This window comes from Nothoprocta perdicaria, unplaced genomic scaffold (assembly GCF_003342845.1).
Source record: "Nothoprocta perdicaria isolate Ctin4 unplaced genomic scaffold, notPer1 scaffold_43, whole genome shotgun sequence".
NCBI classification, from domain to species: domain Eukaryota; kingdom Metazoa; phylum Chordata; class Aves; order Tinamiformes; family Tinamidae; genus Nothoprocta; species Nothoprocta perdicaria.
In genome coordinates, this window is record NW_020455677.1 from 2,149,513 (window position 1) to 2,164,534 (window position 15,022).

The following is a 15,022-nucleotide window of genomic DNA, read 5'->3' on the forward strand; positions in this document are numbered from 1 at the left end:
CTCCTTCTCTCGTCCCTTCTTCATTCCTGGACTGCTTTTTGGTTGACCATTTCTCATGTCCCATAGAGACTGTCCCATAAGACTGTCCCATACCAAAAAGTACAAGCCACTCTTCAGCTCTCCCAAACCATCCCAGCAGACTTGTGCCTACTTATTTAAGAAGTAAGATTAAAAGCATTTTAAGGTTTTAAATAATCCCAGCAAATTTAAATAAATACTCAAACTGATCACTTACTATAGTTCACATCAAAGAAATACAGCAAACAATTTTCACCTTGCAGCTGAATTAATAGAGTTTTGAATGGACGACAATAAAAAGCTTTAATTGGCATAGGATAGTTTTTCTGACAATTCACTCATGATAAGCCACAGTACAACTGAAAATTACAATGTTTTGAGGCTGTACAGTCTCATTAGACTGCAGTAGCCTTCTGATGACATTCAGTACCACCCTCATAGCACATTTGAGACACTTATCTTTTCCCTGTTCAGGAATTTTTACACAGACCAGCTTTTGGCAACAGGAAATGCAAGGAGCAGCTGTTCTTCAAAACAGGATGTGAAAGCAGAGCAGTCACAAAAGTGTAGGGCTCTTCCATATGGAAAAGCTTCAACTTGGCATTAGCAAGGCATGGGGAGAAAGACGACAGCCCTTAATAAAAAAAATATTTTTTTAAACAAAAACTTTCAGTTCTACAACATATTACACTTAAATCTAATGTGAAATCTCTAACTATTCCTCCATTTATGCTGTAACATGCTTTGTTAACCATGAAACTCACACAAAGATGTTTCTTATCAAATAAGTAATACTGACATTGTTGTGAATGTTTAGTTTTCAGTTAGCTGTAACTGTATATTTAAGAATGCCTTTTATTTTGTTCATGACCTTTTACAAAGATCATTTCCCAAGGCATCTGACATCTCTTCAGAAGGAAGAGTGGAAAATGGGGAAAATGCCASGCTCTGCTCCAACTTTGTGCGAGGGTACTTTCCCAAAACAAATGATTCAGAGGGGGGTTTCTCCTCAAGCATGATGCAAGCCATTGGGACGGAATTGTGCACTTTTTCCCGATAATAAACAGAAAAAAATGGAGTTGAGGACAAATCCTAAGTAACTTGATTTTGACTTTGCCTTCTTGTAACCTTTCTAAAATAATTACTACACATGCATTACACATGTAGAGAAAAAGCACCATTTTCCATATAAACTTTTATTCCASATCACTATTTTATCAAATTCATTAGAGGGATAAAAGTGAGCGCTGTATGTTTTGTTTGACAGAAGCAACTTCACATTAAGGGTAGTATTTTCCTGGCAGCCACAGCCTGGGTCCATAAGAGACCCCACACGTGTGCTGAGCCTGTGGGCAGCGGTGCGAGCCTTGGAGCCGAGGGCAGTTGATTCTCACTTCTCTGCACGGCCCAAAACTCAGCTCTGTGGGAGACCTGCGCGGGCAGAGAAGCCTCACGAGGATCCTCGAACTGGATCCTGCTCTGTCTCCACGCAGAGCCCCCGCAAGGGCCCCGGGAGCCCTCCCAAATCCCTAAYGACCAGAGCTCAGCAGGAGGCCAGGGCACCTTCCCTGCCCCGGGGCCATGCGGAGCCTCGGCTTCTACGGGCCTGGAAGGCAACTCAGGCCCCAGCCGGCGCTCGGCTGTCAGGCTGACAGAAACAGTAACTCCCGGTGCCGTTACCGGCCCATCACGAGAACTGGCATCTTCATGGGAAGCCTCATAAAGAGCACTCCTATGAAATCATTACCGAGGAAGCATCATAAAAAGTTTAAGAATAATACAGGATAAATTCAATAGGAATACACAAACAGAATCTGTAAGACATCTTGTGTTGCCAAAGARCTTCCCCTACCCTGGGGGAACCCAACATTCCTTGGGTTTCCATCTAAATAATTTGTTTCCTTCCTCCTAATAATCAGCTAAAGAAAGTCTGTTCATCTCTCCTTCCATCAATCAAGTGCTACTGATAACATTTTAGGTTGCTCTGCCTTTCACACACACATCCAAGACAGCAGAACAGGTCCTCACTAATGACCTGTCTCTGAACCTGGGGTTCCCCTGAGGTGCGTCCTATGAACAGCTCATGTTTTGAAGGCGCTTGGCTGCATTCCTCAATCATACAAGATATTTACAGGAGAGTATCATAACATACACTATTTTTTTTTCATAACTTGTCAGAGCACCCTAGATTAAGAACAGACAAGTTTAATTTCTGCTGGATCTCACTTTGGTATCATCTRTTATCTGTAAAGAAATTAAACAGGATCAGTTTTCAAAAACTGAGATACTTTCAAAAACTGAGATAGAGAAGTTTTCAAAAACTGACAGAGAAAGCTACCTGACTGCAGCAACACTTGTTGAACTACCAGCCCTCCAGTCTACCCGTGCAATGCCTGAATGCTGACCCACTCCCTGTGCTCTTGCATGATTGTTTTATCTAGGATTTAGCACCAAGCACGGGAAGGGATCTGACCATTKGGGACAGGACTAGAAGGGGGCATGCGCCTCCGGCTGCCCTACAGGGACAATGGGGCCCCGGGCCTGCCAGGGGAACACCCATGGGCACACACATCCCTTCCCATCTGAAAAACATTTGGAGGTTGGGGAATCTGTTTTCCCAGACATGACCTCCTTCATGTGCACATCATTCATAAAATAGACTTCAAAAAGCTATGAAATAGCTAAATATCATGGTACATAAAAGCATGCAGTATACCAGCCCAATTTTATTGCATCTCAGAATAGCGACCAACAAGGAAGAGCTGTAAAATCTTTATATGATACTCTTCTATTAAATTCCCAGGGTTATTAGCAAACTGTTGGAGTAGTATTCTGGGTGAAATTGGGTACTGTTTATCTAGGTGCACATGAGCTACTGGATGTAAACATGTTTACTTAAAACAGTTCATGACCAAGAACAAAAAGTCAATAAATCTGAACAGCTTTCACTTTGTGTAACTGTAGATTCAAGGTATTTACACTACTCTGTTCCAGCTTTAACACTCAGATCTTGAACAAACCTGGCATAATTTATGTGAGCAACTCGCATAAGGCACAGAGAGATTCTGTACTCCTCCACACATATCATAGGATCTAATTTATTACTCCAGCTATGAAGCAGAGAACACTAATTATAAATAAAGAACCACAGGTGTTTCCTATGTGTTTTTCTCCCTTTCTTATCACTCCTTTTCAGTGGATCTGACATTTTTTAGATTAACGAGTGAACGTTAACTTTTATATGAATCAACTACAGCTAGTAATTAAGTAACATTTAAAATTATTAGAACAGAGATTAACAAGGAAAAACACCTATTTACAGGTATTTTTGGACATGGTCAAAGCAAGCTATGCATTGATCATTTTATTACTTATTAACACTACAAGTATTTGCTCTTGCAGTTCCTTAGGTAGTATCGCAGCATCACAATTTTTGTTCTCTGTGAAAAAAATCAAATACGTTGCCTTGACAAAACGGTCAGAAGTCAGGAAAAACAGCCTGAAAGATGAGTATGAAACACAGGGACAACAGACTGATTGAAGAGGAAGGAAACCTTCTGCAGAATGGGGCTCAGACCTTGTAAATCTGCCAGGGTCCCTGACATCATCACAAAAACAGTATGGGAGCARAGAAAAAGTGGCAGAGGAAAAGTGCAATTACAATTCAAACTAACTAAGTGTACCTGCTGCTTACAACATTTTCATAGTCTCCAGACTTTCTGAATGGAAAAGCTGATCTTAAATACAATTGATGGTATCTTTGAAAGCTGAGACTAGTTATGTTAGCAGTTCTATCAAAAGCACTGTGACAATTAAAAATAAAATAAAAAGAGGGGGAAAAAAAGCAACAATGGACTCGGGTCCCAACAGAGCCAAATAGGTTACGCTAAGATTCAAGAGCATTTTCCTGACAGTATGGAGTTAAATGTCTCATACAACAAAAGTTTCCAAAATGTCTTGGGGAAAAAAAAGTCATGATAATATTTTCTTTAAATCATGTAAAAGATCAAGTTTAGTAACTTCCATATGCAGCACTACAGGTTTCAAAGCACGAAGAGGTCTACCAGCAGCATCAGACGTGTGCAAACTTGGGCTGCCACACAATTGGCCTGACTTGAACTTACTTATTAGGCAAACCAGCAGGACAGTAACTRTTTATCAAAGGTAGAATAAGGTTTCCTGGAATACAGAAAATATTTTTGGTGTGTGTTTTCTTTTGTTTTGGGGAATCATTTGCTTATCCACTTCATTAGACTACTATACTTCCCGGAAATTAAAATATCTAAAGCATATAATTTTTCACTGTAGAGACCTGTATTATGATCAGCCAGACGACAAGGTGACCTCCTTCAATCTGAAATGAGGAAACAAAGAAAAAAAACACAAACAAAACACCAGGATAATTTGAGTGTTGATCTAGTTATCTCAATTTTCAACTGAAATAAGAAAAAAATGCAAGTATTAATAGCTTTTTGTCTGTTAKAGAACTATAATCACCACATGAATGCAGCCCAGTAAAATGAAACCATAGATAGAAATAGATTAATTTCAAGCTATTTTCGTACTGCTAAATCTCTGAATTCATACTGATTTTCTTAGAAGCCAAGTTAATGGTTGCCCACATTTCTTTATAGTCTCTTTATAGAGAGGTAAGTGGTTAAGTATCTTAATCCTGCAACACAGCCAATTAAGATAAAACYGTATGTTTTTGTAAGGGCAGCGTTTTCCACACAAGCACTTAAGGAATCAGAATAGCTCTAAGCACTGCACAAAGTATGTGGGCAAGTTAAACAGGCTTTTCTTTGGCAAACAGGCCCACATGTCTGTATCAAGAACCGTTTCATCCATGTGCTTCCAAGAGTTTTCTGGGAAGAAACTGAACACGCTTCGCCCTTCTCGCCACCAAGAGCTGACTACTGTAGAAGGTGGCCAACTGCTATCAAGCGGTTTCAGCAAGAGCAGCTTGGGGTGGTGTTGTTCAACCAGCCATTGAAGAGGGTTTTTTTATATCCAAGTGCAGAGAAGTTGTTACTAGGTGTAGACTTCAGACCCACAGAATTATTTTTCCTTCTAATGGAGATTCCCTGTGTCACATCAGTGACTGAACTACACCTCTTCGGTTGCATTCCCTACCAATAAATCAAGTAACATCTGCATGTAGCTAACTTTAAATGGGGTTTATTTATCTCTCTATTCAAGTTACTTTAGGTTAGAGCCTCTTCCCACCAGAATTTGGTTCAAACCATTGCGGAAGGGCGGCAATACTCGCTCTCAGATCAGGATCAAGTGAAAGGAAGATTTTAAAAACCTTTCACACAAACTGTATTTCATCAGCATCTGAAGAATTACTACTATGATGCTTCACAACTCAGAATTACTGAAGGAAACAACGTGAACTACCACCAAAACAGTGGCATGAGAGGGAAGAGGGGAAACACAACAAAGAACTTAAACTCTAWTCTAGATCATTATTTTTAACTCTATGAAAAGAAAGTTGAAGTCACAAGTCAAATCTCAACTTCTYGGAATGATTTTGAAAGCTTCAGCTCGCTGAAGGGCTGAAGGCAACAGAAGTGATTTTCAAAACTACCAGACCCACAGACCCATCACAGTACAAGACCCATAACAACCTAGCACCTAGGTTCTCATAGCCTTTTTCTTCCAACAAAGTCACCAAAAGTCTGTTGCCAAAAAGCTTTCCCAATGCCGGCTCTTCTCAAGCCCAAGCCTGTTCTTTTTAAATAATGCTGACATTTTCAATATCACTGTATACAGTAGTTTGTCATGACTCAGTTACTTTCTTCTGCAGAGCTTATACATTATTCTCTTCAGTTTCTCATTCTTTCCTGCAAATCCTATTGTGAAACAATGTGRCCAGGGCAAAGAGGATTACCCTGAGAAAGACTGAAACCCGAAAGGGAAGCTCTCCGAGACAGGCCCAAATCCCAAGACAGGAACTGCTCTTAAATGGGTGATGCGAGATAAATGATTCCAGATAATACATCTGAATGGTTATATTGACCAGACAGTTCATTAAAGAAAAAAGGGCTTTTAATACAAAACCCTAGCAGTATGTTKTTAACCACTGTAATCAAGAGCAGATGTTTTAATACAAGAAAGCTGCAACAAGCACGTGCAGTTCTCTTCACCTAATACAGAATACAAAAAAACATTCCCACAAAAGCATTCTGAAGACCATTGATAAAATTGCTTATATTACAGAAATGACAGCTGAACTTGGACACATTTTAATTCTCCAACTGATGCTAGTCCACACAAAATAAAGAAAAAAGAAAAGGAAGATACACAGGGAACACAGCCCTTCAGCAATCTAGATYGGCCATTTATCAAAGATACTAGTGTGCAGCTTATAGAAAACCAGTTAACTGATGGCAAGGCAGAGGCAAGGCACACATGCAACACGCATATGAAATTCACATATGCGACTGCACAGTGTGAAACAAATCCAAGGCAGGGAAACTGTATTTAAACAGTATAGAACAACAACGGTGTTTCCAGTTACATTCTTCTTCAACAAGTGGTTTTGGTATTATTTAAAGTTTTCAAATGATAAACAAGACTTATTTCAATCAAGCTCTTCCCAAACAAACTGAAGTATCTCATGGTAAGCTCTCTCTCACTCCTCCTTCTCTTGTGTATATTTAATGTTAAAAGTTATAAACATCAACAACTAACAGTTTCAAAATCTAACAAACTGCTTTTAAAATCTAATTTTGTTGCTTTATTACTCTTACTCAGACCCAATGCCTATGAAGCAAACGGACAGTTTAAGAGAAGTTACTTAACACAGAGCTGTAGGACCAAATAACTTAAGCCAGTAAGGATTAACCTTTTCAAAAACAACCCCCAACCCAAATGCAAGTAACATGATTTATCGGTGAATATTTATATTTGTGGTATCTTCTAGAATACTAAGTACTTGGGTCTTTTTTTCCCTCAAGCTGTATTTCATTCTGAGTAACAGAATTTTAAAAATAGCTTTTTAAGCTTGCTTATATCTGAGAGAATGCTTAACTTAAYAGCATTTTGTACAGGACAACCTGCATCATGTATACTTTGTACAATGAACTTTTCACACACTTCAAAGAGTCTGATCCTTCACAACAGAAACCATCATATTGCTTTTAAACTTCAAGAAAAAAAACCTTCTATGCCCTGAACATCAGTCTGGATTGGTGTTTAGTTTCAAAAAAAAAAAAAAAAAAAAAAAAAAGAAAAAGACTTCTTAAATATAAGTCTACCAAATTTACACTGTATATCTACTAAATAAAATGGAGAAAATTGAATTGCATTTGTGGATTAAAGGTGTTACTCATTCCCTTGCACATTTTTGGCCCTTCCCAAGCTTGGGGGGAAAAAAAAAAAAAAAAAAAGTGGAGACAACCAGCAACACTTCCTGCAGGGAAACGGGCTCCCAAGAGTAAATCTGTGCTACCTACTGCATACCAGGAAAAAAATATCCAAATCCTTAAGTCCCTGCACATCCCAGGGAGACAAGGGGTCGCTCTGGCCTAAGCCATTCCAAAAGGAAGGGCAGTGCAGAGCCTGGCGCAGGCAGAGGCGGGAGGCCGCGCTGCGGGCGGGCGCCACAGCAACTCCATCGGCTGCAGTCCTGCAGCTACTCCATCCACGCCACCTAAGCAGCAGATTTACCTCAGTTTTCCTATCACAATTATTATGGTAGTATTTGAGCTCCAAGACAATCTGCTTCTATTGGATGCAAAGTTCTCCTTTACTTCTCTCTCCCTAATGTCCCTTTTGGGAGCTGCCTTTGGTAACAGGCAGCAGGAAATGCTCCTTACTACTCCAGCCGAATTCTACAGAATTTTTTTCCTTCATCATACACAATTTTGTTTTCATTATATTCTAGTGTATATCATTAACTAGCAGAGTCAGAGAAATTATTTTTGTATATTAATGACAAGTTCTGTACTATGCAAAATCCAACCAAGACCATAATGGGGAGTGGGAGAAGAAYGGGGACAAACTACAAGGCACTGGTACTTTCCACAACCACCCTGCCTGGCTGGCAATAGGACACCCCACATCTCTTCATGAAGGGATTTTTGAACAGGAAGATGTAAATTACAAAATTCTGGACAAGAAAGTACTGTCTACTTCATAAATATGTTAATTTCTTGGAAAGATCTTTACCCTTCTAATTAAATTTTCCTCAGAGTTTCTTAATGACTTGCAACATCACGCACCCAGGAGGAACACTGCTTTGAAATCTCTGCCCATTTGACAGTAATTTCAAAGGGAAATTTCACTAAGACTAAAAAATTTTGTCAAGAGGAACATGAGGCACACATACCTAGGAGTTTTTAAACCTGATTTTTTAAAAGGTGTTTAAATTAAGAATTCCTACTCCTAGAAAGGGATAGAGTTCAAGGAGATAAGAATATCCAAGTCTTTGCAGCAATACTAATTTACCCTTCCAGAGAATTCAGGGCAGAACACTTAACACTAAACAAACGCTTTGGCAATGCTATGGTACCAGAAAACGCATAAGGTAACTCAAATTTGAATCATTCTGAAGAGATTAGATATTTTTTGGACACAGGGAAGAGGAGGAAAGGGGGAGGAGGACGAGGAGGARGAGAAGAAAGGGAGTTTGTTTTCATTTCATACTTAAAACATTACCTCCTGATCACCTCCCTTGCTAATCAAAAACATTCTGTACATTCCTTCATCTTAGAAAGCAATCACTAAGGAGAAGATATCTAGCTCCAAATTAAAAAGAGAAGAAAAAAACTTTTAAAAAATCAAGTGAAGCAATAAGTTGCAAATCAAAGTGTTCTCTTCCACATAAAACATCTGCAAGCAGGAAGAAAGGGCTTTTAATAGAACTGCAGCTAGGTAACTCAATGCCTTAGTTTAGCCGGGAGTAGCAAGTATGTGTGCAGMGACTGAGGTTTGTCCTTGCAGCATTTAATCCTACTCATATTGTGCAATTCATCCCAGCGCAGCCAGAGCAACCACAGCTCAACTCCCACCAGATGGAAAATTCCACTCCGGCTTAAGTGAAACCGTTCAAGAGCCTAATGAGAATTCTTCCTGCTAAATGCAGTTTTGTTCACAGCACTGCCCGTTCGCCTGCAAACACACCAAGAATTCTGTTTATCCTCTCAGATCAACAAGTGAATGCCACTTTATTGTGGGCAGAGCCCTAGAAGGAGTCTCATGATCAGTTATGTTTTATATTCACAGCCTTCCTTTCCCTCTGGTGCATAAGCAGTACCTACCTTTGATAGATGGCTGCTGCCTTAGAAACCTAAAAATCTCACAGGAAGATACAGCAATTAAATGTTGTAACTACACTGGGCTCCTGTGTAATTATATGCATATATACACATACTATAACAATWAGATACACTGAGTCTAAGGAATATACAATTTAGTCTCTTGATGAATATGGCATTTGACATCAGGCCTTCTTTTTGAAATAATTACTTGGAGAGGGTCACAGTAATTTTCACTACCATCTTCTAAACAACAATCAATGACTAGGAAAGAAGTTTACTTCAGTTTATCTGCTCCAGAGAAGGARAAGGGCCTCGCAAGGAATGAATTAGGTTTATCTTTCCCAGGTAAGTTRCCGCAAGTACTACAGCCAATGCAGTTAGAGTGAAATGAAAATAAACACAATATCCACAAATAAGTGTATAAGAGCTGCATGCAGAAATACAACGAGTAATGTCATGCTGACCTCTATCATAAACATGTACATTTTCCTCTGCAGAATCCTTAGCATTTTTTCCTAGCAATCATAAAAAAAACCTTAGCAAAGCACTGGTGTTTAAGTCATCAGAAAATGCAGATCTCTGTATTCAACATCATTTTCTGTGAGAAAGATTCAAGAACTTTATCTTAAATAAAGCAGAGCCCACAATCTTTACTGAAAAGTTCAGTAAAAAGAAAACCCAGAAAACATTGTATTTGTCTTCATTGCCACTCCTATTTTACTAGCAGAGTTAACAGGAGGTAAAGGGGAGGAGGCCGAGCGATAAAGTTTTCTTCAATGTTTTAAGATCTTCCTTGGTATATTTTATTAGTTTTTTTTTTTTTTTAACCTGTATCTTTTAAAAGGAGTTAAACAATCACAAGAGAAAGAGTCAAATAAGAGTAACCATTGTTGAAGAGTAATAAATGAAGATTTCACTATATAAAAGCTTGGATTAAACACCATAGAAATATATTAGATAGGAGAGTCATTACTTTTATGAGTTACTAGGGATCACTTTGCAGGACTGAAGAGCCTTACGAAGTTTTAGCACTGCAGGAATTACTTTGTGAAGGCAGCCAAGCCCATGAGTTCTCATTTATCCTCTCTCTGGTAGCAGCCCTGGTGTACAGCACTTTCAGATGAACTTTAAAAACAAGTCATACAACCACTTGCACACAGTGTAAATTCTTTCTAGTCCCTGGAAACAAGCACTAATAAGAAAAGGAAGTCCAACCAATCAACACCAATGCTCTTCCTTTAAGACTTAAATCCAAACAGAAAAAAGCACTTTAWTGGGAGAAAAAGAAAAAAATAGAAATTCTAGGAGGAACACACATCCTGTGAAAACCCACCAAAAACACTTTACCTTATAATAAGTGGGACAAATGGTGCCATGCTCAGGGCTGAGTAAGTGCCATCCATTGGAGATGGATACAGCTTTCCCAGAATTAAAAGCAAAAGGAACAAATTTGGATGCGATTTCAACTCTTCAGTTTCACTAAAGAAATAAGTTATAAGAAGCATTTGGTTAAAACAAAGAAAGAAAAGAGCCCTCCCACACAACACGGCCCTTCATACTAGCCCTGGGACACTTCCACTCAGAGGTGCTTTAGGTTGGCTACTGAGAGCATCCTCCTACCCCACCAGTGGGGAAGGAGAAAAGCATTCAGTCTTTCTCAGTCTAAAGATTCCCTTATACTTTCTGGTGATGACCCTGTCACCCTCACAGAGGCCAGGCAGTGCAGTCTGCCTGCAGCACAGGCACCTCCTTTGCACAGAGCAGAGACGGGGTAACACCTAAGGGCTGCTGAAACTCTTGTTCCCCCCCCCACCCATCCACTTCAGACCCATCACACAGATGGCTGCGTCGCCTGTGCATCAGCTGCTGAATTTCCTCAGTTTAAACAGCATTTTAAAGAGATGGGCAGAGGGAAGAAAAAGAAAAGAAAAAACAGAGCCATAGCGGTTTACTTTAAAAGTTCATGAACCTGGGGGTAACAGCACCAGCAGCCATCCAAACTCTATTATCCACACTGATCAAACTGGAACTCTCAGACACCATTTGTGGACTCCTTAGAAAGGAGATGAAGGCCATTCCCCCAAGATCAGTGCGTCATCAGCTAAAAAGTACTCATTTAGGGTTACATGAGGCCGAATAACCCTGTATCATTTAAAAATTTTAGCAAGTCACACTCACCATCCCTTTTTTTTAATCTTTCTCTGAAAGATTAAACATCCCTTTTTTTTAATCTTTCTCTGAAAAGATATCTTCGCTATTTAAAGTCTAATCCTAGGTACATAGCAACAGCCAGGAGAAACAAAAGCAGCTGCTAATCACTCAACATTAGTTCATACTCCAGAGACTCACTGCAATGTTCAAAAGTTGTAAGAAAAAAAGAAAAGGCTTAGCAAAACACACTAGTAAAACTGCACACCCTCAAGAAGCAACTGATAAGAACAGCAGCATTAGAGAATGTGTGACACCTCTTCTCACTTAAACCTTTATGGGGCCTTTATGGAGCAAATCTTTCCAAGACATTCCCTTACCTGTCCAGTGCATTGGCTACAACCTCCAGCTGTTGGAGAAGGAAAGTATAAAGACTTGGAAACCGAGAGAAAAACTCCCTTCCTGTCATTCTGTAAAAGGGAATAAAGATAAGTTACAGTTAGCAATCTGCAGTATTAAGTTATCCTCAAAATACCTTATTAGACTTTTGGTCATACAGTGAACTTGGAGAGCCAGGAGAACCATATGCCCATGAGGAACTGCTTTCTGAGGAGATAAAATCCATTCGTTAGAAATGACGACAGTCTCTTTTTCACCATCTACGTAACTCTGTGGGTGTGTGATCACTGGCTTCATCACCCACACTGTCAGGCCTTTGGAGAAAAGAATGTTAAGCCAATTATCAAAAAGACACAGCAGCTTAATATCTGGCACCATTTTAGCAACATATTGGTCAAACAAAAGTTTCCATTTGCAACAGTATGTCTAATATATTAAATAGCTAATAACATATATTTTAAACACAATACACTAAGCAGATGTTTATATTTACTGACAAGTATCACAGAACACTAAGTTGAAAGATCCATAAAATATGGCAGTAAAAACTGTCTGACCTTCCATTAGCCCTTCACACCTTGTCCATCATATGTGGCATTTCCAGGGCACGTTCTCGTCTGGGTAGCTGCAGTTTATATGTAAAGCAACCACATCCAAAGCAAAACAGTGCAGCGATGCCTATCGAACTCATCATCCGCCCAAATTAGCCAAGCACCCCAGTTCAAGCCACAACAGCAAATCAATCCCAGCTAAAGAGATAAGGAGACTTTTTTGGTTTGTTTTATAACGTTCTGAAGAGATAAGCAAAGACTGTTTATAGGAAACCATTAAGCATCTTTTAGGCAAGGAGCCTTTTAAATGTTATAGTGGGGAAGTTTTAATGAGACACAGGCACTTTGCATAAACAGAGCTCCAAAAACAAAGACAAATGCATATGATCACACGATCAACAAAAAAGTTCATGTAAGCTTGACGCCACTGCAAAAGCTTCAGACCAGCACATCTAGATGTCTACACAAATAACATGATGAGRCAGTAAGACTGAATGTTTGTATAAAATACATGTACCAAAAATAAGGGACAACAACAACTGAAAAGCAAAAACATRCAAGAGTAAATCAGCACATGGCAAACACCATGAAAGCTTCATCCAGCACTGAGCTAACAAAACATGCCTTAGGCACAGGCCATAGAACAAACACAGGCAGAAAACAGATCACTGGATGAAACAAATGTTCAAACAAGGAGATTCAGGAAGCTTTCTGAAGGCACRTAAGAACAGTACATTGAAATGCTGTAACTAAAAGCATGGCCAAGGATTCTGCAGTATTTTCTAGCACAACAAAACAAACAAAATCAATTTAAAGTCTAGGTGACAGTTTTTTAATTATGAATGAATTTCAAGTGAAACATCAGAAAGAATGGTTTAAAACTCAGGAACTTAATGAAAAWTTTCTTAACAGTGAGGGTGACAGAGCCCTGGCACAGGCTGCCCAGGGAGGCTGTAGAGTCTCCTTCGCTGGGGGTCTTCCAAGCCCACCTGGATGCCACCCTGTGCCTCGGGCTCTAAATGATCCTGCAGGAGTAGGATGAGACTAAATGACCTCTAGAGACTGGATGGTCTCTAGAGGTCCCTTCCAACCTCAGCCTCCGTGATTCTGTGAAATCTAATGCTTCCAAATGTCCCAGTTGGACTCCAAACCTGCAACTTCTTATCAATCTCACTTAAAAATAACTTCAAATTTTCTGTACAAACATTATGCAGCAAGCTGAAAGTGTGAAAGTCAGAGACAAGGTAAAACACAAGCTTTGCATAAATGCATCGAGGCAAACAGCACATGGCATACATCTTACTGAGGCTTTTGTACGTAAAGCATTCAAATCCTATATTTAAAAATCAATCCTCACATCCAGGTCCTATGTCTAAGTCTATCAGACCAAGGCAGAATAGACGTCAAGTCACCTGTGGAATGGATGGCCTCTGGCCAGAAGCTGAAGAGAGTTGCATGCAGTAGTCTGGGATGTTACTAGTCACATGAAATAAGTATTTTTGAACAGTTCCATTTTTAATATATTCTATATTTATCAGCCAAATTGAAAAAAAGACAATAAATGATGAAACCGGATATTCCTAGAAAGATAGCCTTAAATTCTGTGGTATATGATGTAGTTTCCTACAAGTTTTTGACAGGGAGAGACTATGATCAAATTGGGTAATTTATGTAAACTTTYACTTGTTTTACTGCTCCACAGGTTACAGGAGGGGAAAAAGTAGTCTAAATAAAAGCGGGGCTTTAATCACCAGTCATCTGCAGAAAAGATGCCCAAAGGCTCTTTGAGAAACACAACTGCCTATGAGCAGATTGACTGCCAAGTGATCRTTTTAAATAGCTTCCAATTCCCAAAAGAATCAAGAAAGGCCAAGCATTAGCAGAAACTCTGCAAAATGGAGGAGTTACTCTTAGAGGAAAAAAAATGTTCAGGACACTAAGCAATATATTTTCTATTAATTTCATTAAAAATACACTGCTTTTAAAAAAATACAAGCTAATATTAAGATCATGCTCATTCATATTAGTGACATAAACAGACTCAAGCATGAAGGCATGTGCACGCACAGATGTGCRTTAGGCTTTTTCATTAATAATGCAACTCACATCTTCAAAAGATAAGCATTTGACATATCTAATTATGAAGGAACATACCAACTAAATGTTGACTAAAGTAATCCAAAATCACTATTAGCAGTTATCACGGAACAAACTTGTTCCTCCTTTCCTACAGCACATCTGACAACAAACGATAGATTTAAATTGAAGATACAGATAACTATTCATTCTTTCCATTAGTCACTGACATAGTTCAAACACAGATTTTTGGCAATGCAACTACCATAATTAAATCCTTAAAACCAGCATTTGGTGGATCACAGGATTTTATAGCTACCCACCCTAAAGCATGTTTGTAAGAGACGTACTGGGAAGAGCCTTAAGACAGTAATATTTTTCCCATGTCCAGATGAAAATATTTTATATTTCTTCAGAGCTCATTCTTTAACAGTATGTTCAACCACATGTTCTGTAACAGTGGTTTCTTTTTTCCTGTTCACATCCCAAAGAAGCACAGTTTCACAATCCAGAATTTCAAATGGGATTACTGAGATCTAAACAATTGATTGGTGGCAGATTATT

General features: G+C 39.1%; 1 protein-coding gene across 3 annotated transcripts in view; it reads right to left on the bottom strand.

Annotated features, from left to right (window-relative positions):
- The window catches only part of THADA (THADA, armadillo repeat containing), a 142,026-nt gene that overhangs the window by 79,877 nt on the left and 47,127 nt on the right, over nucleotides 1-15,022 (bottom strand). For all 3 annotated transcript variants that reach the window (XM_026046262.1, XM_026046261.1, XM_026046260.1), the window contains 2 exons: nucleotides 11,813-11,902; nucleotides 10,632-10,763 (listed from right to left, as the gene is read on the bottom strand). In XM_026046262.1, coding sequence (XP_025902047.1) covers nucleotides 10,632-10,763; nucleotides 11,813-11,902 — 222 coding nt within the window. The remainder of the gene's footprint in view (nucleotides 1-10,631; nucleotides 10,764-11,812; nucleotides 11,903-15,022) is intronic.